The 25,884-nt window shown below is 36.5% G+C and overlaps 1 protein-coding gene across 2 annotated transcripts in view; it reads left to right on the top strand.

Annotated features, from left to right (window-relative positions):
- The window catches only part of TAFA2 (TAFA chemokine like family member 2), a 181,553-nt gene that overhangs the window by 138,818 nt on the left and 16,851 nt on the right, over positions 1-25,884 (top strand). For both annotated transcript variants that reach the window (XR_004981791.2, XM_036400397.2), the window contains exons 3-4: positions 19,115-19,267; positions 20,233-20,357. Coding sequence is in view for 1 of the 2 variants with exons in the window: in XM_036400397.2 (XP_036256290.1) it covers positions 19,115-19,267; positions 20,233-20,357 (278 nt within the window). In the remaining variant the exon portion in view is untranslated. The remainder of the gene's footprint in view (positions 1-19,114; positions 19,268-20,232; positions 20,358-25,884) is intronic.

The raw sequence follows: 25,884 nt of genomic DNA, 5'->3' as shown, positions 1-25,884 counted from the left end.
TCTGGGAATATCCAACAAGAATGTAATTGAAAAGAAAATCTGATTAGTTTACAGTTTCCTTTACATTATATTGTCTCAAAATTTAACATTTTAAGATCATAGAATTCTTATAAATCAAATATAATGAGTTAGTATCATGTTACAATTACAGTCTGATCCTTAACAGTATGTGTGTGGAACTAGATGATCTCTAAGGTCCCTTACACCACAAGCCAAATGTATGAAATTACTGTAATGGCAGGATTAGAACCAATTCTATTTTCAAAGTCAACATCTGCTTTCCTGTACGGAGGACATATATATATTGTATTGTCAGTATTGTTTTTTGTGCTGTCCCTTGGGCTTTCCAACACACATTCCATAAAATCAACAATGACTGTCCCTTATGTGTGCTGGTGCCTGCTGCACACCCCAGAATCCAGCTCAAAGGATTTCACATACTCAGATTGTTTGGTTTGTGCCTGAAAAAGCACATCTCATGTAGAGATTATTTCTATAACATTCAGGGCATATGTTAATCTGATTTTGATTTGTATTAGTTTTCTGCTGCTGATGTATAAAGACTGTGCCCTTCTCTCTTGACACTCTTCACTGAATTTACTCAACAATAGCGTTAGTAATTGCTTGTACAATGTCATATTTTAGAACAGCTGTTCTTTAGTCATACAGGTGCCAAGGAAACTTTCAGAAACAGTCAGCTGTTCTGGGAAGTATACATATAAAAATATTTTCCTTGTTTTGATTTGCAGTTTATTTCTCAGAAAGTTTCTTTCTGAACAAAAAATTGAGTTGTGTTCACTGTGGGGCTGAGGGAATTTACTCATTTAAGGTTCACTGAGGCAGTCTTTCTCCGCAATAGAGAGTTAGAATTATAGAATAATAGAATTTTTTTAGGTGGGAAAAGGCTTTTGCGTTTGTGAGTCCAGCCATAAAGGACTCAGTGCAAATTTGTAAAATTTGTAATCATTTTAGAAGACAATGTACGTACATATGTGTATGTCTGTAAGAGGTATGAGAGACTTGGATGAAAGAGGAAAATGCAAGGTCATCAGTGCTGAAATAGCTTACATGGACCATTTTAGTTTTTAAGTGCTTATAATTTATTTATGGGAGTTTCACAAAATAGTGGTGATTTTCAAAACTAACTGAAAACTCAGGGAATTTTCCACAACATCTAGTTTAGGCATCTCTTCTAGATTCTCTGAAACAGCCTTCAGAGCTCATTCTTTTCAAAAAGTGAGAACTCAAGCTTTAAGTGTAAGTGTGAGTTTTTCCCTGAATTCCTATATCAAATTATTTACAAACTGTTGGACAGCTTCTGGAACTTTTAGAAAGTCTCTTAGCAGGAGGACTTGGTTTAGAAGTTCCTTCGTCTGCCTAAAAGCTCTTCTCCTGTATCAGGGTCATAATGTCTGAATAAAATTCTAAAGGTCCTATTTTATTTCTAATTTTCAAAAAGAGTCTCATTTTGCAGTTCAGAAGCCAGTGAAATCTGGTTTGTGACAGATTTATTTATATCTGTGTATTATTCTGCAAATGTCATTCTGTTGTTTAAAAAAAGGTTTAGCTGTTAAACCTAGATTTTATATTTGTTAAATTTTTCCTTGTTGAGCAAAAATACACAGAATCAGAGAATTGTTGATGTGGGAAGGGACCTCTGGAGATCATCTAGGTTCACCTGGAGCAGGCTACACAGGATAGTGTCCAGGCAGGTTCTTGAATATCTCCAGAGAAGGAGGCTCCACAACCTCTCTGCACAGCCTGTTCCAATGGTCTGACTTAATTAAAACTTTTAGAGAAATGCTTCTGCCTGAATTAAGGTGTAAATGAGATCATACCTTGGAGTCAATAGTATGGATTTTATTTAACAGTAAATATGAGATAGAGACAGAGAGATAGAAAGAAATAGAAAAATGTGGAGGGGGGGGACGGACGGTGGGAGGGAAAAATAGTGACAGAGGGACAGATTAAGTAGAAAATGTCACCATTCCGTGGTACCTGCTGGTGTCATTGAGCCTCTTTGATTTTCTTGGTGGTGAGGGTCCCTAAAACAGAGTTCAGTGGATTAATACCTGTTCAGGCAAGGTGGGAACCCCAGGTGACTCTCCTGGGGGAGACAAGTTTGCCACTGTCTCTTGCAACAGACTCTGGATCTGTTGTGCCACTTTGGTCATGTGTAGTCCCCCGGTGCAAAAAAATCCTTCGTAACAATGTTTAAGCCATTAACTCTAACATTTTAGTCTCTCACACACAGGAAAGCAGTTTTTCATCAGATTCAGACTGAATTTCCTGTTTCAGTTTCTGTTTGTTGCCCCTTGTCTTGGCACTGGGCACCACTGAACAGTCTGGCCTCATCCTCCTGGCAGCAGCCCTTAGGATATTTGTGTGCATGCAGGGAAAGTCTGGAAGAGCTGTTACATTTGCAAAGAAATAGTAGTGAAATTCTGACCCTCCTTTGGGAGTGTGGAAGTACCCTGTAACTGTGGCCAAGAAAAACCCACTTCTGTACTTAGATGGGAGCAAAACCATGGCATGCTTACTGAGGGATGGGCACTTGCTTGGGGTTCGGATGACAGAAAGCAAGAAAATCATAAAAGAGCAGTCTGCCTTGTGCAGCTGTCTTTTACCAGGCTGAGCAAGAATTCTCTCTGTAATGATGAGGAGGCTGAGGCAGGAGCTGCCAAATCTGTCTTGTTCTTTTTTCCCCATAGATTTGTATAACTCTTGTACTCAAATTGTTCTCAAGTAAATGCAGTAGACTTAGAATTCCTTCTTGCAAAATACTTCTGGCTTCAATATCAAGTGCCCTTGAATGACTAAAGTATAAACCTGAATGTGTGTGTTATTTTGGGCGAATGCAGAGCTGCAGAAAGGATATACACAATAAAAGTATTCTGTTAAGACCAACACAAATCTTGGGTGCATTGTGCCATTTTATTTTTAGGTGCAAGTTATTAGAATTGCTTCAGCTGAGTCTATGTTCCAGAGCTGTGTATGAGAGGAGAGCTGCCTGAATTACTGAGAAGGTCAGAATTGTTCTGGATCCAGGTTTTGAACCCAAAGCTATGTATGTGTCTGATGAGTGGGGAGCAAACATGAACCACTTCAGCCTGTAGTTCTAACTCAGTGAATAGAACTGATCATAGAAAAGACCAAAGCCATCATTAGATTCCTTCAGTGAACTGAAAGACTGAGGAAAAAACAAAGTTTTAAAAATCAGACAGATAGCACAAAGTATCGTACCTGTGAAAAACACAATGAAGATATTTCTAACGTAAACAACTTATTTGAAACTTTATTCAGTTTTGCTCTATTATGTAATATGCTACTGATAGAAAAAAAAATATTACTAGTGCTAAACTTTCATCTAAGATGCATTGGCATGTGTCAGATTAACTGTGGAAATTTTCTGAAATGGAACCCAGAAGGTGTGCTAACTGCAACACACCACAGCGTGGAAAGTAAATATATATCCAGCAAGTGAATATTGAGAAAAGAAGCATCTGGAAGAAATGGGAATTTTGGATTCTTAATTGCCTCATTCACCCCAGAACATCTGCCAGAGATATTAAGAGCAAAAATGACTATATCTGAGAGGAGATAAAAGTTTAAATAAGGAAGGAGGAAGGGTAATTTTGTGCCATCTTGGTACATTGCTGAACACTGTGCATATGAAAGCTGTTTAAATATCTTTTTTCCTGCTAGTTTTGGTAAAAATTGTCTTAGGAGAGTTAAAATACTGTTTCCTCTGTCTGTGTTTATGTTTTAAAAACCTGTGAAAATCCAGAAGATCTCAGTTATGAAAAGTAAATGGTCCATATTTTCTCCTTTATGGTAACAAAATATTGCATGCTAGAAAGGTGTGTTGCGGAAGACAAAGGGCATCCTGCAGAGGTTGTGCCCTGGAAACATTTGAGTGCTTTGTATTTTTTTCTGAAAGTGAGAGCAAAACTACATTAAAATACTCTGAATGGCCTATGAAAATCATACTCTTATTTTTGCAGTACATGTGATTCATTTCATCACAGGCAATATTTTAGCCTCATTATTTCTTCATCTTTCTGAAATAAAAAGTGCTAGTCTGTTTAGACAATGGGACACTATTGACAGTAATTACTGAAAGTATTTTTAAAAATAATGATTTTGCTGGAGGAAATATATCTCTCAACTGTAATTCTTGTTTCTAATTTCAAATACGAATTAGCCTAATGAACATTTTTAACCTAGATGTGCAATAAATCCTGTGAAGAGCTCCCATTTAAAACTGTCATACTAAATAATGGTGTATGGGAAAAAAAAAAAAGTAAAAGGTCCCACTAATCAGAATATTTTGCCTGCCAGAAAAGCTCTCCTAAAATCTATCTTTAGAACAGATCTGTAGGAGTGATTATAAACTAATTTGCTTTTCTGCTGGGTGCTAGGACTACAACAGTCTACACTTAAGCAGCATTATGACCCACACTAAAAATGTAGGAAAATGCCAAATTATGGCTTATCCTAATAGAGTCATTGTAAGAGAGGGGTGTTAAACTATAAAATATCACTCAATTTTTCATAACAATAATCATTAGGGGGTAACAATTTCAGTATTTTTAATGGAGTTCTTATGCTTTTTTGGCATTTTTTTTTTATTTACTTTATTTTATTGAAAAGTCTCCTAGGTTTATGCATAGCAATTATGAATAATCAGAGGAAAGATAGATGGGAAAAGATGAGATTTCTTTCTTACAGACAATCTGGAGAAAAATGCAGGAATGTTACTTTAGAGTTGGGATTTCGAAGGTTCAGATTTTGTGTATTTTTGTGTCCCTTTATTAACACAATGAAGAAATAAATATGTGATGTATTTTAAATCCAAAATGTCTGAGTCCTCTAAGTTTATCTCTCTTTTTTTCTTTTTTTTCTTTTTTCTTTGCTCTTTAAACAGAACTTTGAAAATCAGCCTTGATTTTCTACTACCATAACTAGTAAAGTTTTAAAAGCTCCTAAAATAAAAACTAGGGGAGCATGTTTCTTCCTCTGACTCAAGTTCTGACCTGCATGTGACTCCTCTGCTGTGTCCTGGCAAATGTCATAGATCTTAAAACCCAGCTTTACAGAGGACAATAAATCAGTGGATATATTTTAGCTTGGTTTAGTTATACAAATATGTTATGACTGTTGGAGTAGACATGGACATTACAGAGCCCTGATCTCTGCTAGGCCTGTTTCAGTATTGTGGCAATGTCAGATTCCAATGAGGGCAGTCTCACAGATGAAATGACTAACCAGGGATCAAGTAATATCTTTCCTGATGTAGCTGTTTCCCTTAAGGAGGGATCTAATCTTGCACCCTTAAGATTTGTGTGATACCTTCTGTAGGTGCTTCTTTCTCTAGCTGCATTGATCATATAGGGATGTCCAGCTTAGATTAGGCACTGTAGACATCCAGTGTGTGGTGATGTGTCTTTGGTTTTGTAGAGAACAGTTGAAACCCTACTCTCATTATTGTAATAATAATGCAGTAAATGATGCTATAAAGATTCGGAAAGTGAATGAAAATGTCAAGATGCATTGCTATGTTAAAACATTGGATGCTTCTACCTGGAGACCCTGGTATGTCCTTGATATGTGTGTTTATCTCAGTAAGCTTATGTACAGTATTTGAGAAAAAATAATCAGGGACAAAATTCCAGCAAATCTTACCAGTTTGCAGATTTGGACACTGCTGTGCACTGCTTTTGGGACTCTGAACCATGCATGAACTGCAGAAATTCAGTTTCTGCTCTATCAGATGACAATATATATTCATATAATAGAAGTAGGCATGCTGCTTGCTAGACTCTAGAAACAACTGAATGAGAAATGAAAGGTGGATGAACATGCGGCTCCCTTGGAGAGATGAGGCAGAGGATCAGAAATAACCAGATTACATTTGTGTTATGCACCATGTTCATTAAAGTAAGAATCCAAGTGAAGAGCAAAACAAATATCGGAGTGGTTGTGTGTGAAATAAAAGATTCACAGTACCCATGATTACTTTTTTTCTTTTTCCTTAGAAATTATAGGTGCCCAGTCAACATAGAATTCCTAGACAAGGCACCACTTCCATGTAAAGAATTAGGTGTTAAAGCAAGGCTGTCCCACTGGAGTTGAGAAATGCTGGTTCATTCTGCTGCATCTTCAGTTTCTGATTTCTTCATATTTTTATTTTGTTTTACAATGATCTGCTAACTACAGCTGCACCTAAAGGATATGTGCTAGGATTATTCTGAAGATTTCCCTGACTTGTGAGCCCTGTAAAGATAAAACTCCTGCTAGATTTGTGTGTATGATCAGACAAGGTGTCTCATGAATGGCATTTTGTCAAATCCTCTGGTGTATCCCCTTGCTGTTCAGCTTTTAAGGTGGTGAATTGAATGGGAAGGCAAGTTTTTTTTGAGTTTTCTGACAGTCTTCCACAGGCTAAAGAAAATTACACTTGGCTCCCTTCACAGCATATCAGTGCTGTGGACCTGGACAGTTATTTAAGTCATGTATTTTTTCTGGTGTGCATTTTAGAACTAAAGCAGTAAAAATATTTTGTTGTGAAGCAGTGTAGATATTTTTAAGGAATTGTGGATAGTCAGTTATTTCCCCATTGCAGTTTCATCTAATCTTGGAAAGAGGCACAGCCCTATGGATATTTATGAACAGTCTGCTGTCATTTCTGACACATTCTTAGACCATGGCAGACAAATACACTGCACTACAATGGATTGTGTGTGGCATTCAGCTTTGCACTTGGGACTTTGAAAGACTCAAACCAGCCCACAGATAACAACTGTTACCCAATCTCTCAGTTATTTCACTAAAAACCACACTTCAGTGCAATGTGAGGTCTGAGGTTTTGAGGTTCTAATGTTGACCTCTGTGAGGAAATTCCTACATTAAAGTAGCAGAAAGATCAAAGAATATGCACTCATAAAAATGTATGAAGCCAGTAGTGGATGCTATAATTTTATATGCAGTAGGTAATTTGTCTGTTTATCTTCCTTACAAATTCCTATTGGCAAGAGTTGCATTAAAATTCAATTATTAATTATTTTTCTTTTAGATTTCATATCTCCCTGAGAGACAACCACTCTCCCTTCCCCCCTTTGCACTTTCACAATGGTGAGAAAGATGTGAATACTGTGGATGCTTCTTTGGACTTTCCCTTTGGCATGACCAGTCTCTGGCACTGACATAACATCTTGGACAGGGCCTCATTCCTGCCACCTGCAGAAGCAATGCTCAGGCTCTTGTGGGAGAATGATGGATCTGGGTTTTGGGTAGTATGGAGAAGGAGGAGCTCTGGGAGCTGGACCTGTTTCGATGCTCGCCTTTAGCAGCAGCCCCTTCACCAGCCCTTTCAGCAGAAGCAGCACAGCATCATGGGCTTCTCTCTGCTCCATGGCAGGAGACAGAGTTGCTTGGCTGGTCTGTGAGTCTCATATTCAATGCAGGAGGCTTGACTTTTCTGGGGTAATAGAAAATAAGTTTACTAATAATTTGCATTTATTTTGCTCCAGGTGTGCAGTCCCAAAAACCTCATGTCCAAGAGCTGCCCAGCTCTGCTGTGCTCTGTACTTGTGTCCCAGCAGTGGTCTAGCTCCATAAGGTGCCTGGCTTATTTTGTGGATAGGCAGGAAAAGGGATCCTGAAGGGGCCTGGTATGGCCTCTTACATCCCTATGTGCAACGTATGAGCTTCCATAAAGATACAGGATTAAGATGCCAAACATGAAGCCAAATATTCATTGTCTGAAAATGTCCCTGAATAATTATGATGTTTTTTGGTCCATATTGTTGTTTTGAACAGTTTTTTGAATGTGTGAATTATTTCAGCTGCTTTTGTTACAAATAGTTGTTAAAAAACACACTTCTGGAGTTCTGGGTTCTTGATATTTTTGTAGCTTGTGACTTTGGGTACCTATGAGGGTGGTGTGTATGTTTCCTCTCAACAGCCTCTGTTAACAAGTGTTCCTTCAGAAACAAATGCCAGGGAGTCTGTGAGGAGCATCTTAAAAGGTATGTTTCCAACAAGAAGACATATCTTAAAGTATTATCTACTGGGAATCCTTGGGCAAAACTATTCTTCATAGCACTACTCTGAATGGCTCTCCTGGCAGTTTCTCCTCTTTTACTTGGCCTGTTGGAATGTGCTTTCTTTTCCTCTGTCTTGAAGAATAGCCAGCCTCTTCCCAGGCCATCCAATTTCAATTCATAGACTCTGTCTAGATCCTTATTGATTAATCATACCCATGGCTCAGAGACTTTCTATTTATATGGAATCAACAATGTAGAGGGAAGGTTGTAGCAGGGGAGATCACTCCAAAGGAAGGCATTTCATAGTACTAGACATGTGCCTTGTTAGCAGTTTTTTTCTAAAGGTCTGCGTTAAGTTTCCCTCTTGACTCTACACTTCAAAGAGCTTGCCTGGGGCTCTAAAGAAGCAAGCTGAAACTTAAAATTAAGATCTTTCTTTCAGACAGTGAACTGTGTACTGGGACATCCCATGGAGTTTCTCTTAACACATATGGAGGAGTCTGAAGGACGGTTGTGAAGTCCTAGAAGGCAGAGGTGTAAAAAAGGAAAAAGGAAAAAATAAAGAAGCAGCTGTCAGGAAGGTGAATGTGCATACATGTGCCTATGGTTTGTGGGAGGAATATTCCAAAGCGTATTTGATAATTTTCTTTAGCTGACTGGTTAAGTAAAAATGCATTACAGAGCTGCAAGCTGGAATGCAATGTATTATAAAAATACATTAAGAATTAAAGAGACTTTAAAAAATACATTAAGAATTAAAGAGACTTTAAATTAATGCATTCTATCCAGTCATGAAAATAGGTAAGGCGAAGAAAAACAAAATCAAACCAAACACTGAACGAAAAAAATTTAACATACCATCTAAAACTATATGTAAAATAAAATGGACCAACCAAATAATGATCAAGGCAAGCAAGCAAGCAAAAATCTTACAGAGCTTTTAAAAGGTAGAGTTTCAAAAATTAAATGCTATTTATAGATATTATGTTAAATGTCAACACATAAATATACACACATACATACGTGTTAAAAGTATAAGTATACACATAAGTGAACACACATACAAGTGTTAAAAAGTATTTTCAGTGCCGTGTGGTGTGTTTTCATGCAAGTAGTGAGTGCAGAGCTGTACATAAATGCCTTTCTGCATAGAAGAGGGATAGTGAGTGACTCAGTATTCTGATTTTTAATCTTTTAATCTTTTTAATCTTTTAATCTTTAAAGATTCCCATTGTGAAATATCTATCCAAGTCTTTGGAAAGGTTTTGCACAATGGGAATCTTTACATTTGTAGAATTTTCAGAACTTTACCTTGACTTCACTATCTGGTTTCTATCAGGTCATCATTAAAATCCTGGAGTGCTTCTGTTATAGCAAGTTTCATCAGATTGATAGATCTTCAATATAGATATTAAACAACTGATATTCATATTTGCCATCAGGAAAAAAAAATTGGGCTGCTTAATTTGGAAATCATGGCTTTCTCTTACTCTTCTTTATTTGATAGGATTTATTAGATTTTCAACATAAATTTGGGGGACTGTTGCTTTTCAAAGCTTGAAAAATCTTAGCATAGGCTGAATAAGGGGTGCTACGCATAATTTTTTGAAAAGAAAAGTGAAATAAAACATGGATACTTTGATAATGAAATTCCTGTTGACATGTTTCAATATGAATTGACCATCTTAAAACTGAGGTCTTTTGACTACAAGAAAAGTGGAGAAGGTCTTTTTTCAAGTGGGGGATAGCTTCAAACTGAAAGAGAATAGATTTAGATTAGATATTAAGAAAATATTCTTTACCATGAGGGTGATGCACTGAGAAGCTGTGGGTGCCCCATCTGTGGAAATGTTTAAGGATTGGATGGAGCTCTGAGAAACCTGGTCTAGGAGAAGTTGTCTCTGTCCACAGCAGAGAGGTTGGAACTAAATGATCTTTAAGGTCCCTTTCAACCCAGTCAATTTTAAGATTCTGTGAAAGTAGCTTCTGGACCTTAATAAATGAAGATCTTAATTGCAGAAGAAAGATCACACATAAGCAGTTAGATGTGTGTTGCAAAGGAACTATAATGCAGGGACACAGCTGCACCTTTCTTTGGGGAAATCATATTTCCCCTTCCCTGGGCTTGGCTGTCTCCATAGAGGCACCTCTAAGTGCTTGAGATACTTTTTAATAAGCATGAGAAGGCTGCAAGCAGGCAGTTCAAAAGCACTGCTGAATGCACCTCTCCACCTTGTTGCACTAATCCTGTTCCACAGAAACTTCCACACCCAATATTTTTCTTATGGCACTACTTAGGGTAAAGATGTTGTGTCAGAGGTTCATGCAAATACAGGGAGGTAGAAACACAATTTTTTTTTTCTTTCTGATGTATCCCTGAGAACATGTTAATTTGTCATCTATACAATGTGACCATTTGGGTCAGCTAGAAAGAAAAGAAAATCAATGATGAGAGTCATCTAGGGGAACAGGAAATATATTCCCCATAATTGTGTAAATGACCAGCTTCTGTCTCTCTGATACTGAGGAGAAAATGTGGGGGTTTTTGATTTCTGCCAAAGGCTGAGGCTGCACTGAGACATGTGCTACTGCTTCTTGCTAAGTCGAGATATTTGGCAGAAGGCCCAAAGAGAGAGTATGAGAGAATAAAAAGTCTTTGTGCCAAATGTTCTTTTGAGTGCCTGAAAGCTGGATTAGTCTTTTTTCTCTGTGAAATCATATAATTAGTAATCTCAAGCATCAGTCTGGTAATTTGCAAAATGTCTGCACACTTTAATATGTCGTTTGCTTAACATGTTTGATAACAACCTCAGAGATACTGGGGCTTTTGACTTGCAGTATTTATAAACTGCACCTCGCCCTGAGTGTTTTTCTACCAGTTCTACACAAACTTTCTCACAGATTGTGTCAGCTCACAGCTGCTGGAGAAGAAATGTGGGAAGCATCTCATCTGCAAAAAGCCAAGTGGCTCCATTTCTGTCCCATAAAGGAACACGCAGCCTTTGCTGCTGTCATCATCCTCTCATCCACTGCCTGTCAAATGGGGTGGCTGTGGTGGAGCAGCTCCTCTCTGGGCACCTGCAGTGGGAGGTGGGGTAGGACACAGCAGGCAGGCTGCTGTCAGGGAGCCCATCCTGAGGTGAGGACTGGGATAACGTGCAGAAGCTTCTTCTGCTCCTCTTCCAGTGGGTGGACATATGCAGAGCTGGAAACTCCCAAAATGATTGCTGCTTGTGATCTTGTCTCTGAATGCTTTGTGGTTTTGTGAACCTAGAGATTACCCAATTTCAAAATTAAAAAGTTGGTCCTAGGGAGAGCAACACTCTAGGCTGAGTGGGGTCATATGGAGAAGAGGAAATTATCCTTCAGGCTACCTGAAAATTGGTTGTGTTTTGAATTCCTATTTCTTTGGCTAAAAGCTTGGTATGAAGTAATAATTTGTAGCCATTGCCATAAAAAGGTACTGACTTTTCTGAGAGAGAGGAGGTAAGATTATTTAAGACTGGCTCACTCCTGCCAGAGGACTGACTGAATACAATTAGCCTCAGAAAGGCTGGGAGATGGCTGTGGGCTCTCCAGGTCCAAGAGATGCTACATGAAGTGCTCCATCTGTAGTTTTTGTTTATGAGAACAGCTAGGACTATGCCAGCTTGCTACTTTATTCCAGTAAGTCTTTCTTCTTGTAGGGGAGCTATCTCAGCAGTCCATTTCAGTGCATGGATTTTGCTATGGGAATATCTGAAGCTAAATCTCACAGATTCATTAGTGAGCTCTTCTCAAGGGAATGCTTATGTTGTAGTTTTTCCTTGATGTTTTTCCAAAAGGGAAAATGTCTTCCCATACAGATGGCTGTAAATGATGGCTGGCAGACAAACTGATGGATGAGATTTTTCTTGGCACCATGCAGAAGATTATGCTTGGCAGTGTGACTGTGGCAAACCATTCATTAGTTCAGGTTTTAAAGGCTACTGGATAGCGTTGTCATATGAACTCTGCTCATCCTCCTTCACCCAAGTGGACTAATTGGGTTAATTGAGGGGTAGAGGAGCTGGGCCAACATCTGCAGAACAAACACTTATCAAGAATGACTCTTGTTGTTTTAAAATGATTCTCTCAGGAGAGAAAAAAATCATATCAAATCCAAGAAGCCTGGAGGAACTGCAGTTAGCAGTATTTTCTCTGTGTGTGTTGCCTACAAGTGGCTCTGCAAAATATTCCAAGCAATCACCTATGGTTTTTTTAGCAATTCACCTGAAAACCTCTCCCAAGATGCTACAGACATCAGAGTAAAATAGAAGTGAAAAACAATGCTGTACTTTTGACCTAAAATTGATTCTCCACTGGTCTAAATAGAGCATACTCTGTCTGGAATTTTCAGTGCCCAAAGTGAACAAGTGATTTTAAGAACTGTAGCTGAGGTGCAAAGCATGGGAATGTGAATATAGTAAATAGGACCTGTCAATAAGGTGTGTTTGTAGGGTTTTCAGAAATAATTGTATGGGAATATATAATATATACACCGATGAGGGTTGGCTCTCAGTTGCCTCTTCTCAAAGCTGAACAGGCTCAGCTCCTCCAGCTTTTTCTTGTAAGAGAGATGTTCCAGATCCTTATTCACCTTTGTATGATCCACTCCAGGAGCTCTTGCACTGAGGAGCCCAGAGCTGGACACAGCACTCCAGATGTGCCTCACTGGGGTGGAGTAGAGGGGCAGGAACACCTCCCCTGACCTGGCAATGCACCCCAGGATGCCACTGGCCTTCTTGGCCACAAGGAAGCACAGCTGGCTCCTGACAGCTTGTATAGATACAATGTATATAAGGATCTGGAGGGAAGCTGCCAAAAGGATAGAGCCCCACTGTGGTCCCTTCCAACCTTACCTATTCTATGATTCTGTGATAGTGTAGAATAGGATAGCAAAAAATTAGCATTTTTGTCCTGCTGTTACTATAGTACAACCCCACATGTCATCTGAAAATAAAGCAACGTGAATGCCTTTCCTGAGATGCACCACAACTGTGTCATGCCTCATTGTCACCACTGAGGACACAGGAATTACTGCTGTGTCTGTAATTGATTTTTCTGTTCACTGGCCAGACAAGGAAAAAATAGCCACCAAAGAAGAACTCTAAGTAAGTTTTTAAAAATAAAAAAAAAGCTTTGTTTTTGATAATTTTCCCAATTTAAAAAATATCGTAAGATTTTCAAACCAATTAAAAATGTGCAAAATAAAATTTAAAAAAAACCCCCTTGTGAATACAATTTTATTTGATTTTGTTTTATTTAATAATCTTAATTCACCATAGTTTTCACATGTCTAGACTATATATCATCATTTGTTCAATCATTGTAAGAGGTGCTGCATTTTCAATCAGAATAAATATCTCAGTTGCAAATCCAGATGTCACCTTTATTGGAAAAAAAAAAAATTACTCTGTCCTTGACATTCTGGCCCAAAAACCACCTATCAAACCAAAAATATTGAGTTCAAAGGGTTTTGAATTTGATCTTTAGAGGTAATGTTCACTAAGGTTGCTGCTGATGTACATTTACCAGTGCTGCTTTGGGAATTATGCGTCTTTTCCCAATGTCTGTGCTGCCAATTCTCTCTTCAGTGCATGAAATGAAGCTGAAATGGAGTTGTGCTTTGTTTTGTGTTCACAAAAGAAAGCTGAAGCTTGTGTTCCCAAAATCTTGGCTGCTTTTTTCCCCAACTGCACTAATGGCTGGTCAAATCAAAGATTTCATCCCTAACAAAAAGTGTCACATTGCTTGTGTCCTCACATCACAGAACTGCAGTAATGTCAGAACCATTGCTGGTAGAGTAAAAATAAACTATGTTCAAGTTTTTCCCTAACAGCTGTTGCATGGATATTATATAAAATATTGCAGAATGTTAAAATTAATTGAATGAAGAAATTAGATAGCGTATTTGTTTTCATATATCTTATTCTGACATTTAAAGAGCAAGTTAGATGGAAATCCTGACTTGGCAGTGGTTATATAAAATTCTGATTGGTTAGAAATGACAGCTACCAACACTTATTAAAATATTGAAAAAATGCAACGATATTGTGTGAGAGTGTGTGTTTTGTGTGTGTGCAGGAGATTTTGCAAGTTCGTTTGCATCCTTCCTCTCTACAGTGACACATTGAGACTGATATGACATACTGAAATTGCTGAAGTGTAGCAGAAAAATAACTTACATTTGTTTTCCTTGTCAATCAGTATGAACAAAGCAAATAAACTATGTGAACAAGAAAACCCTCTTTCTTTTCTCTGTTCATTTAAGAGTAGGGCAGTGATCTAGAGCCCATTCTGGAAAAGTGATATATTATAACCACTAATTTTATTTATTTTACCAATAACATCCAATCACTCATTTGTTTGAATATTGTGGTATAGAATAGTGACTAATCACTTAGGAAAATGGATGAAGTAAGTTGACAATATCCTGAAATACTGTCTATTTTTCCTACAGATGATAATTTAATAGGGTCATTCCATTATAATCATTAATGTGGATATGCTTTACATGAATAAAAAGTGCATATGTATCTACTTTGAAAGCATATGTACCTACTTTGAAAGACTGGGTTACTGTAGTACTTCATATGGGAAATCTTCCTCATCATACCCAAGATGATAATAAGTCTAAAGTGTATAAAATATTAGATACAATGTGGATTGAGAATCATGGATAAATGTAATTTCCATTTTTCTATTTATTGTTAATGCTTCTTTTCTTACCTATAGCATAGACTCAAACAAATAAAGCTTTGCAGATTTTAAATAGTCTCTGTGACCTCCAAAAAATTACCTGGAATAGAATAAAAAAAGAAACATTTATTTCATGTAAGACTACAGAGCTGCAGTTTCTGCAAGCTGATATAGGAACTGGTTTCTGCAGGAGTTAATCAGGTATCTGTGGTTACCATCTCCTTCCTCTTCCCTTTGGTTGAAAATGCTTCTCACTGGTCTCTGCACCCCATTGTAGGAGCTAAACTGGTAGAGAACTAAACCTAAAAGAGGGGAAATTTTTCTTCCAGTTCAAATCCCTGTCGTACCATCTTCACTATCAAATGACAGTGTTCATGCAAGCAGGGGGTGAAAGAATGCTGGACAAGACACAAGGGATCTTCTTTTGCTTCCAGTAGCTCTTAGTCATTAGATGGATTTAACTGTATCACCCAGCTGTCCTGCTGTCTTTGCAGAGAGCATACAATAGGGCCTTTTTGATTTTTTCCCCTGCTATTTATATATGTCTACTGCAATGATGGGAATCCTGAAGATAGAAACATAATAAAGCTGTGACAATTTTTTTAGCTCTTGGCAACATGATTTCTTCTTCTTTGCTAATGGCAAGTATATGTGTTGATGCATGATCTGTGCAACTTTCAGGAAAGAAAAGATCCAAATGACTGAGCAGAAGGGTAACAGGAATAAACATCAATGTTTAAGTGTTGAGGCTAGGAAAGGTGATCATGATGAATGATGCTTTTCAGAAGATTTTCTTGATTTAATGCAAGGTTTGCATTCCTACACTAAATACCTTATATTCATATTTTTGAGTTGAATTACAAAATAGCAATCTAGAGTAGTAACTTCCATTCTTCCCTGGGGTAATCTTCCCACAGAAGTAGAGGAGTAAGGGTCATAACTTAGAGTGAGATGCACTTTGCCAATGTAACTGAAATTTTATTCACCTGAAGGAAAGAAATATAAAGGTTCCTTCCTACCATGAAGGAATAAAAAAAGTTTTATCTAAAATGAAGACTAGTAATTGTTTAGTTTTATTTTTTCCAGGAACATGATACTGATTATTGAAGTTTCTAGTTCTGATTTATGAGATAGGTATTGATGATTTCTCTACAAGAAAAAAGTCTGTAAAAGTGGCAGGTTAATTACAGCATATGCCATTAATGAGTCAGATAGGTTATTTCTGTTATTTTCCAAGCTCCAATCTCATGATACACTGCTAGATCTTCTGGAACATAATTTATATGTATATTATGTTATGTACAATCATTAGGAAAACTTTACAACCTGTACACATAAAGACCTCAGTCTCTTTCTTCAGTCCCTCTCCACACTGATTGCAGAAAGGACTGCTTGCATTAGCAGCAAATGAAATACTTTTGCAGTGGTTTTTAATAACTAATTTCTGTGGGATTACAGAAATGACATTCGGTTCTTCAAACAATTTCTGCAGAGCAAGCAGCCTACTTTGAAATCTGTGCTAGGACGAAAAGAAACAAAACCAAAATGTGAATCACCCAAAGTATTATCCTCCTTTTGTGGAATGATCCAGTGGCTTAATGAGGGTAATTTGTTTTAGATTGTGGGGAATTCTTTATCTACTGTATAGAAGCTTTAATTTCACATGGATATGACAGAACCTGTACTTGCTGCACTGGAGCTTAATTATTTGATAGCATAAGGACCTGAAATCCCTACTTTTCCTCTCAAAGAATTTTCATGGCATTTTCTAGATGGCAAATAGAAACTAGAGGATGGTTAGCTAAGATTTCTCAATGTTTGAAATGTCTTTGTATATTTTTCTAAGATGTTTTTGCTTTATTCCCAGAAAATTTCAAGGCATCTTTATTAAAGATCCCCCAAATACTATTGATAGTATGTGGTTTTTTTTTGTTCTCTTCCATTTTTCATATATATTTTGACCCTTTGAAATGCTTTTCTTTATTGTACATGAATATGAATGCTTCATTTCATTGCACTCTTTTTCCAGAAGTCTTACAATGCTTATTACTACAAAGGAGGCATTCAAAGTTTTTTGTCTCTGTGTGAAAACTTTGCTCACAGAATTTTACAATATCTCTTTTAACTGGTTTCCATTCCTGATGGCTAATTTTGTACATGGTACTTTGTTTTCCCTTAGTGGTTATATTACGGCTTTTGTGTAGACACAGTAAAGCAGTATAAAGTTATATGATAAGAGAGTGAGGACACAAAATTTCAGGATGAGTGATATACAGAATACAAATTAAAACTAATATAGTGAAAAAAGTAAGTGGTTTGAAGTTCTTATCCTACCACTAAATTTACTTTCTTTTGTAGATTCGGTGTCTAGGGTTTTTTATGTACCTTTCATAAAATGAAATTTAGTGAATTTGTGTTAGGGTAAGTGGATATAAGATATGTAACTCCTATCAAAATTAAAGATAATGTGAATCTGCAAAAGTGGGATATGTTTGTTCTACTATATATTATACGTGCCCAATATATCCTAGGATAATTTTTTTTCTTATTCACAAATAAAGAACTTTACAAGCATTTTATTATGAAAAAAATGAATGTATTTATTTAAATTGCTTTATTGGCATATATACCAGTGGAATTGTTTGGAAAATAATTAAAAGTAATTTTTTGGGCAGCCTGTGCTAGTAGCTGTAAAAATATTTGCTCAATGTCATTAAAGGTATAAAATAACAGAGATTGCAAAGTTCAGACAGATAGTATGAATTACTTTCCTCATCCTCTACTGAATTAAAAATTACAGTATAAAGTGAAGAAAATCAGTGTTTGTGTATAAAGAGATTTTTTTCCTCCTAGATTTTTGATTTAAATGTAACATTTCAGCATATCAAAATATGATGGATCATGGGTCAATTGCTTGCATTGTGTTATATAATTTCAGCTGTAGCACAGCATGATGTGGTTGAGTATAATCAAACCTGACATGGTACAATACATTGAGTGGTGACAAAGACCACAGACTGTTCACTGGAATTTGTTATACTGAAAAATGCATAATTCCCCAATGAAATGTTTAGCAGTTTATGTTTTTTTGATGAAGATCCAGAGTGTAATTGCTATCTGTGGGTTTTGCCTCTAGAAATTCACGGGGTATGTAGCCTACATCAAGTTTTGTTCCTTCCTCAGGCCTTTTAGGTGCTGACACTGTGAAATGACAATGGGGTGAATCTAGACATCAGTGTTGGTCTCCTGTTCTTAGGGCTTTTTCCTTGTAGAAGCTCTTGTTTATTGTTTGACATTAGAGATATTAAAGATTGCTGAAGTATTCAGTACAGAAGCTTTGCATAAAGCACACAAAAAATCAAATAGCTGCAGAACTAAGGGACACATATTGCTTCACATAACTAGTATTCCTGCCCATACAAGGTTGTAGGTCAATATCAGCTAAAGTTCAGATTTTTTTCTCTCTTTCTTCTGATCGTAATGAGCTATCCTCAGGAATATCTGGCCTTGTATAAGCAACTGCTGAAAGTTTAGTTAAAACATTTCCAAACTCCAGATCCTTTGGTAACTGGCTGATGAACCAGAAAGGGTGTTTTGGTAGCTCTCCTCTTACCAGATTGCTCCTCTTATTGGACTCAGTTAGAGCAGCATGAATGGAAATGATAGGTACAGATATGGAATAATGAGGATTGTCCTGTTGCCTCCCTTGTTTGAAAGATTTGGGTCCCCATGTTCCCAAACTAACTTTGCAGTGCCAGGCAGAAAAATTTAAAGGGTGATTCCTTAGTAGATTTTATTTCTGAATTTTGTTTGAGTGTTTTCTCTGTATCCTGCCAGTTGTTCTCTGTCTGCCTGTAGGAAGGTTTTGGAATACCATGTCGAAGTCTCTTCTGGGCATAAAGTCTGGAGACATGGATTGTGAAAACATATGCCTGTATGGGTACTTTGGCATTGATATACTTTCATTTTAAAGTTTTTGCCATAGGGAAAAAGAAAAAAAATAATATTGCTAGAGGTACACAGCTCTTTATGGGAGTCCAAAAATTAATGTAGTTTCTAGATTAAATTTATGTTTCTGCTTCCCGCTTCATTGGTACAGGCCCACATGGAGCCTCATCCAACTGTTCTTCTTTAGCCAGTGTTTTCTGCCTGAAATAGTTATACTATTTTTGGAAAAGAGATCAACTCTCCATTCGAGTGTTAATTACATTGCAGCTCTCATTTCATGTATGGCAGATTGCCTTACAGAGCTGAGTTTAATGCATTTCTAATTAAAAAAATCCAAATGAAACAATATGATGTTACTTCTCAAAGATATCAAATTGTTCATCTTCTTATTTTCACAGCTCACCATGTTAAAACTGGGACCTGTGAAGTGGTGGCGCTTCACAGATGCTGCAATAAGAATAAGATAGAAGAAAGATCACAGACAGTGAAGTGTTCCTGCTTCCCTGGGCAGGTAGCAGGTACCACCCGGGCAGCTCCTTCTTGTGTTGATGGTGCGACTCCTTCTATTGCTTCTTTTCTTTGTGTTCCTGGGAATTTTGCTGGCTTAAGATCATTAATGAGACCCACTCCATTACAGTTAACTATTTAAAATAAGTAGGAAATCTTCTGCATTTTGAAGGAAGTGTCCAAGGTGAATGGGAGAAAGATGGAAAAATTAATTATTTGCTATTGCTTCGTTGAAAATGCTAAACAAAATTATTATGCCAGAGAAAGAGGCCTCTTGAGAGGCTAAATTTGATCTAACTAAAAAGAGGACTTTTGGAATTGTATGAAATTCACTTAATTAAAAGTATTTATGCAAAACCTACATAAGCATATAATTTTCATGTACTACAGTATTACATCTTTATATATTTATCTCACTGGAAAGAAACCAGCAAACAAATGAACACAGTTCTGTCAGTTTTTCATCTTTTTAGACCTACACTGTTATTCCTATTCACAGTGCAATATTAGTGTCTTACTTAGCAATTTTGGTACAGGCTCCTATGTTTTATTTTGGAAAATACTAGATAATTTTTCACATCTCTTTTTCTGAGAGAGTGGCAGGATTCACCCTTTACATGATCTCTTTAATGTTGATATGTTGTTGGTTGTCAGAGAAGCTGTAAATATGTCATCACTGGGGAATAAATTTAATCAAGCTATGCTAGGCTATATTCTAGACCAAGCAAAAGAAGAGATTCTACTTAAGACTTTGAAATCTGGCTGAGCAAGATAAAAATGAAGTTGGGAAGAAATGCTGTGAAGAAATTGACTTTGAAGCACTTAGCACCTTTTGCAAATTGGAAACCTAATTTCTTCTGAAGGTTCTGAGGTGGCTGAAAATCACAGACTGGCTGTCAGTCAACAAGTTTCTCATATTTTCCTGGAAAATAAAAGAAATGTTGCAGCATAATGACATCTTAAAGTTTCCATTTCCATAAAACACAAATACATTTGTTTTCTTTTGTAGCTTCAATAGTGGAGCAGAAATGGTGGTGCCACATGCAACCATGTCTTGAAGGGGAGGAATGTAAAGTTCTTCCAGATCGTAAGGGATGGAGCTGTTCCTCTGGGAATAAAGTGAAAACAACTAGGGTAGGTATGATACCAACCTGACATGTTACCAACAAGTAAAAAAAAAGAAAGGTGCACAGGAAATTGGGTGCACAAAGAAGACCTAAGTTGAGAAGACTAAAGAAGCATGGGAAGAGAGTTGTACTGGGATTGGACTTCCTGGTCCCTCACATTTTTCTCAGCATACTTTTCAATTGTTTGAACATAGTAAGCTGTGTCCAGACCTTCTCAGGTAAGCACTGGAGATAGTAGAGTTGATCCCTTCAACTAACAGTAATGATCAAATGCATTATAATCTAATATATATTTCTCTCTGAAATCTGTTCACACTGTGTCTGTACACTTTTCTAACCTCTTCATTCAAAGGGTATCAAACCAGCATATTTTTCAGTGACATGGAATTACCACATTTCTACATAGAAAGCACTGAGCATGGTAAGCATTTGAGGTGTCATTACAGGATGATCTGTTTTTTTCCATCTTGTATAACCGTGATTTACTAAAAAAATTTGACAGATTTTCAGGGAGTTCCTTTCCTCCACTTTACACTTTTCATATTATTGGTTAAAATTTATATTAACAGAAATATATAAGCTCATATACAATGTCTGACAAACAAGTAAACATGCTGTCAACTTTGCATTTTAGTGGGTAACAGAAACAGAAGAAAAACAAATTTTTAGATAAGCATTAAACGCACAAACTTCCTAAAATTACGGCATTGTATCTTGTCAGGGTCAACACAATTCTTCATCAGCATACAAAAAATGAAAATGTACTCTGAAGACACATATGCATGTGTTTAAGTATAAACACCTTCCTCCCTGCACCCCAGGACGTGTACTCATGACTGATTTTTCTTTTGTGTACTTAATAGTTTGTAGTGTCAGGCCATAACATGCTAGGTTGGTGTTTACTCTAAACAGGTGTTTGAGCATCTATGTAATTTTACTGAAATATTCCTTACATAGGCACTAAATTTCTGGTACACATTGGTTGTGGTGAAATAAAGCATGTACTGACTGAATTATAGTTCTTCTGTTCCACAGAGTACTCTATGTTTCAGTTTCTGTATTTATAAGTCTCCAAAACATTTTGACATTCTTTGAAGGAAGGATGCTTCCAAAATGTTTGCTTTAAAGTTCCCTTCCTGAAGCCACTTTTAGATGTGTTTCTTCTGAAAACAACCTTGCTGGAATGCTGCCCACACTTAACTTTATAAATGCCAATGCAAATCTGATTATATGCATGTAAAATATATGTGCATATAGAATATAATCAAAAAGGAACCAGATTGATGCTAAAGAAATAAAAATATATAATATATAAATATATAAATATATAAATATAAATATAAATATATAATATATAAGCATAAGCATAAACAGAAATAGAAATAGAAATAGAAATGTGTGTGTTTTGAAATTTTTCCTAGTTACTACTACGCAACACTATTAGTGTTACAGAATACTTGCCATTTTCTATGTATTGAGAGAGTTTAACGAATCGTAAGTAAAAATGTGGACCTGAATTATATTTCTCCTGGAAAAAAAGAGGTTACAAAAAGGGGAAAAAACCATTATGATTGCTTTGATGAGATTTATTCTTCACAGATTTATTCTTCTTTGTCAGACTATAGGTTTCTCTGCATTGGTTGAGGTGATGAAGTTTTTCTGCTGTTAGGGATCTAAATAAGCCCAAGGCTCCTGTCCCCAGGAGCTTATGCCTTTGTTGTTGTTAGACTTTTAGGTTTGTGTCTTTGCAGCAGCTGGAACTTTCTTGTTCTCCATGGTGGGGGCAATCCTCAGGACTCATTTCATAGCTCTTCCATAATGATGCTTTGGAAAAGCCAGTCCTTTTCTATATATGCTATCATGAACGCTGATTCAGTACGATGGCCACCATAACTTGCTTACAGACCTAGCACCACTGGAAAGGGAAACACTAGTCACCTTAAATCCCCCCTATTTGTCCTGCCTTCCAGTTTGTCCAGATGCTCTATGTTTTCCTCCTTTTCCTTTCATTTCCCACAGAGCTGCAAGGCTATTCTAAGACAATAGCAAACTTCAATTCAAATTCTGACTGCAAGTTTCCCTAAGTCATTGAAACCAGGTCAGTGACAGGTGAAGGAAGGTCTCTCTTTCAGAATCAGTGACCTGTGATTTTAAGAGACATCATTCTGATGGCCAGTAAAATACATATTGCTATTGGAATTATGTGTGGTTCTTTGTGTTAACAGAGTAGCTTATTATCAAAGGGCAAGTAATTTTCCCTTATATGTAGTCACTACCATATTTTTGTAGCTCCTCTTTCTGCTCCCCAAGGTCTATAGAAATAAAAGGAAAAAATTCTAAATTGCTCTTTTTTTTCCAAAATTCTCCCCCTTTTCTTTTGAGAAAAATAAAAAATAACTGTACAGAGAGCCAATATTAAGAAGTTATGAATAATAAGTTTCTGATTGTCAAATGAAATAACCTATATGTGATTATCATGTGTAATGTAAAAGCGTAAAGAAATAAAGGGAACTAAATAACTTGGGTGATTTAAGTAAATTACAGAAAAACCTTCTCAAGGCTTTCCTGAAAGGCCAAAAAAAAGTTTATCTTCACCTCCAAACATTTTCTGTAAGTTTGCCTTCTTCATGTGCCAAAATCCTGACCCAATTACCAGCTGAAGTACTGTCTTCTACAGGATACCAAATTGAAAAGTAGCACCTACATTTCCACATCATGAGTTGTTAATAGTTAACCTCTATGTTAGAAATAAGAACAGTGGAGGAAGGAGGTATTTTGAATGTCCACCTCTGTTTGTTTATATAATCTCACTATTGTAAAAAATTATGATACTGACTTCCTAATAGTTATGGTATTAGTCACTAAGCAAAACAGGCCAGATAAAAAATGGCAGAAAACTAATTGATTTTTAAAAATGTGGTCTACTTGAGGTTTTGTATTTTGTTCAATTATGTAGATCTAATAAGGTCATACAAGAATAATGAATTAGAAGTACTCAGAATTCAAACGTTAAGAAATCAAATTTGGAAATTATTTACCTTTAGAATGAAAACCTGGGTATTATTTTCCTAATCTGTTTACATATTAGTGGGGAAAGGTTGATATTAAGAATTAACCATAGAAAAGAACTGAATATGGGGAAAAATGTGTATGAATAAGATGAGTACTGACTATTTTGAGGCTATGTAGCCTGCAGGAGAGGAAGGGAGAAAAAGACACTGACAACTTAGGTAAATCAGTAAATTTTTCTACACCATATAAAGAAATATGGGCTTGTGTTCCCAGTCATAATACCAAAACAAAAGAGGATGTTCATTAATACATTAGGAGAATTATGCCAGGATTATGACCATAGCTGCAATTTTACCAGGCACACTTGGGCATCCTCCTCCAGGCTAAGAAACTGTTGTGAAAGGAAACTATTGCATTTTTCCCCCACATGGCAAGTCTCAATTTTTGATACATAAACACAAAATTTTTGTCACATTACCCTCTCTAAATGATGAGAAAAGAGTTTCAAAAAAGTGAAAAATCCTTTTTTTTGTTTTTTACATTTGCAGTACTCTTTCTTCTACAGCCTCTTTCTAATATAATTATTCTAGTTCCAGAAGTTCTCCTTCTTGTTTTCTTTCTTTTTTTTTTTTTTGTGTTTCCTTTCTCTTCTTGCAATACAGGAAAGGGTCTGTATTAAAAAAAGAAATTTTCCCATCAGCTGAAAAATATACTGTTATTACGTATAAAACTGAGAATGACATTTTAAAAATTCTCTGATTTTATATCAAACAGACAAGCTCTTTACAAAGAGTGAAAACTAACATTTTGCAGTCAGATAAAAGCTGAAGAGAAAGAATTAAATATTTCTCTTAGTTATAGGGTATATTCCACATCAGAGGTCTGTCTCTGGATAGGGCTTTTCCCTGGGCAGATCTAGATGCCAGGCTTTATTTGTACTTTTAAAAAGAGCACATTGCCTGCTACCTTTGTGATACAGGTAGGCTTTACATAAAGTGCTCCAGTGCCTCCTGGGGTCCCAGTTCTCCAGGCAACCACCCTGGGAATAGCTTGGAACATGTCATGGCTCCTGGGCAGCTCATAAACCTGTGTGCCTTTCCTGCAGAATTTAGAGAAAAAGAACAAGGTAAAGTGGTGTATGCTGGGTCTCATCTTGAGATTCTGGAAGTGGAACATGACTGAAGAAGTGTGTACTTGCTCCAGGCAGTGCGAGAGTGTTCCCAGACTGATATTTTATAAACATATAGAAAAGTATGCAATGGTATTTTTCATGAGAAAAAGTATAGAAAAAAACAAGCTATTTCAGTTGAAAGGGACATACACTGATCATCACATCTGGCTACCTGAACAATTCAGGGCTCATCAAATTAAAACATGTAAATCATAACATTGTCTAAATGTCTCTGAAACACTGATAGGCTTGGACACCTCTTTAGGAAGCCTCTTCCAATGTTTGACAATTGTCTTGGTCAAGAAAACCTTCTGGGTGTTCAGTCCAAACCCTCCCTGGTGCAGTGTCGAACAATTTCATTGCATAGTAATGAAATGCTACCTTGTCCTCAGTCTTTTCATTTTATTTGGTAGAACTGCCTGTGGAATGAGGCATAGTTTAACATTAAACTGTGGTTAAATTATGTGGGGTAGAATTTACTGGACTTTGCTTGGGTTAGGACTCTCTAGAGTGAGATAACCAGCCCAAGCTCTAGACTGTCTTTTTACTTTTAGATAGAGTTGTTCACTTCCAGAGGACAGTTGATTTTGTTCTAAGTCTGATAAATTGTCTTCTGGTGGTGCTTATGTTTCTCAAATAATCTAGAGGAAAACTATCATGACTAACTTAGCTGCTAATGTTTAGATATTTAATGTTGAATAAGAAGCAGCTAGCTTAGATAATTTAGTCACTTTGATGTGGTTTTCAGCAGGAAGATGACCATAAAGGCCCATTCATTCTTTGTCAGTTTGGGAAGCTGTGGACTTTGACCCCTATCAAATGCAATATAATATAGTATAATATAATATAATATAATATAATATAATATAATATAATATAATATAATATAATATAATATAATATAATATAATATAATATAATATAATATAATATAATATAATATTTTAAAAATGCTCATATTCTGAAGGTACACAGCAGTGAGCTAAATTAGTGACTCATACGATGATGAGCAACATGTCCAGTATCTACTACTCACTAAAAATTGGCAACAGTTCCTGTTTTAGAATTGTTGGTGTAATACTAATACTAATAATATAAATTAAAAACAATGGAAAAATCAGATACATAGTCAATATTGATTATTAACCCCTGAAAATCTCTAGAAATTGAAAGTGAGTAACGTTTTCCTATAAACAAGGGAAAGAAGTATTTTCAGTCAGGTTATTAAGGGCTATGGTTTGGAAATGAGCATTCAGCTTCTGGAATAGCTGAGGCCCTCCACTTTTAAGAAGGGTTGAAGGAACTGGAATGTGGAGGAAAGCAAACTGCAGAACAGAAAGAAATCAATACC

The sequence above is a fragment of the Molothrus ater genome, chromosome 5 (genome assembly GCF_012460135.2).
Source record: "Molothrus ater isolate BHLD 08-10-18 breed brown headed cowbird chromosome 5, BPBGC_Mater_1.1, whole genome shotgun sequence".
In the NCBI taxonomy this organism is placed as follows: domain Eukaryota; kingdom Metazoa; phylum Chordata; class Aves; order Passeriformes; family Icteridae; genus Molothrus; species Molothrus ater.
The sequence above is the reverse complement of the archived record's forward strand: the minus strand, read 5'-3'. Positions and strand labels throughout refer to the sequence as shown.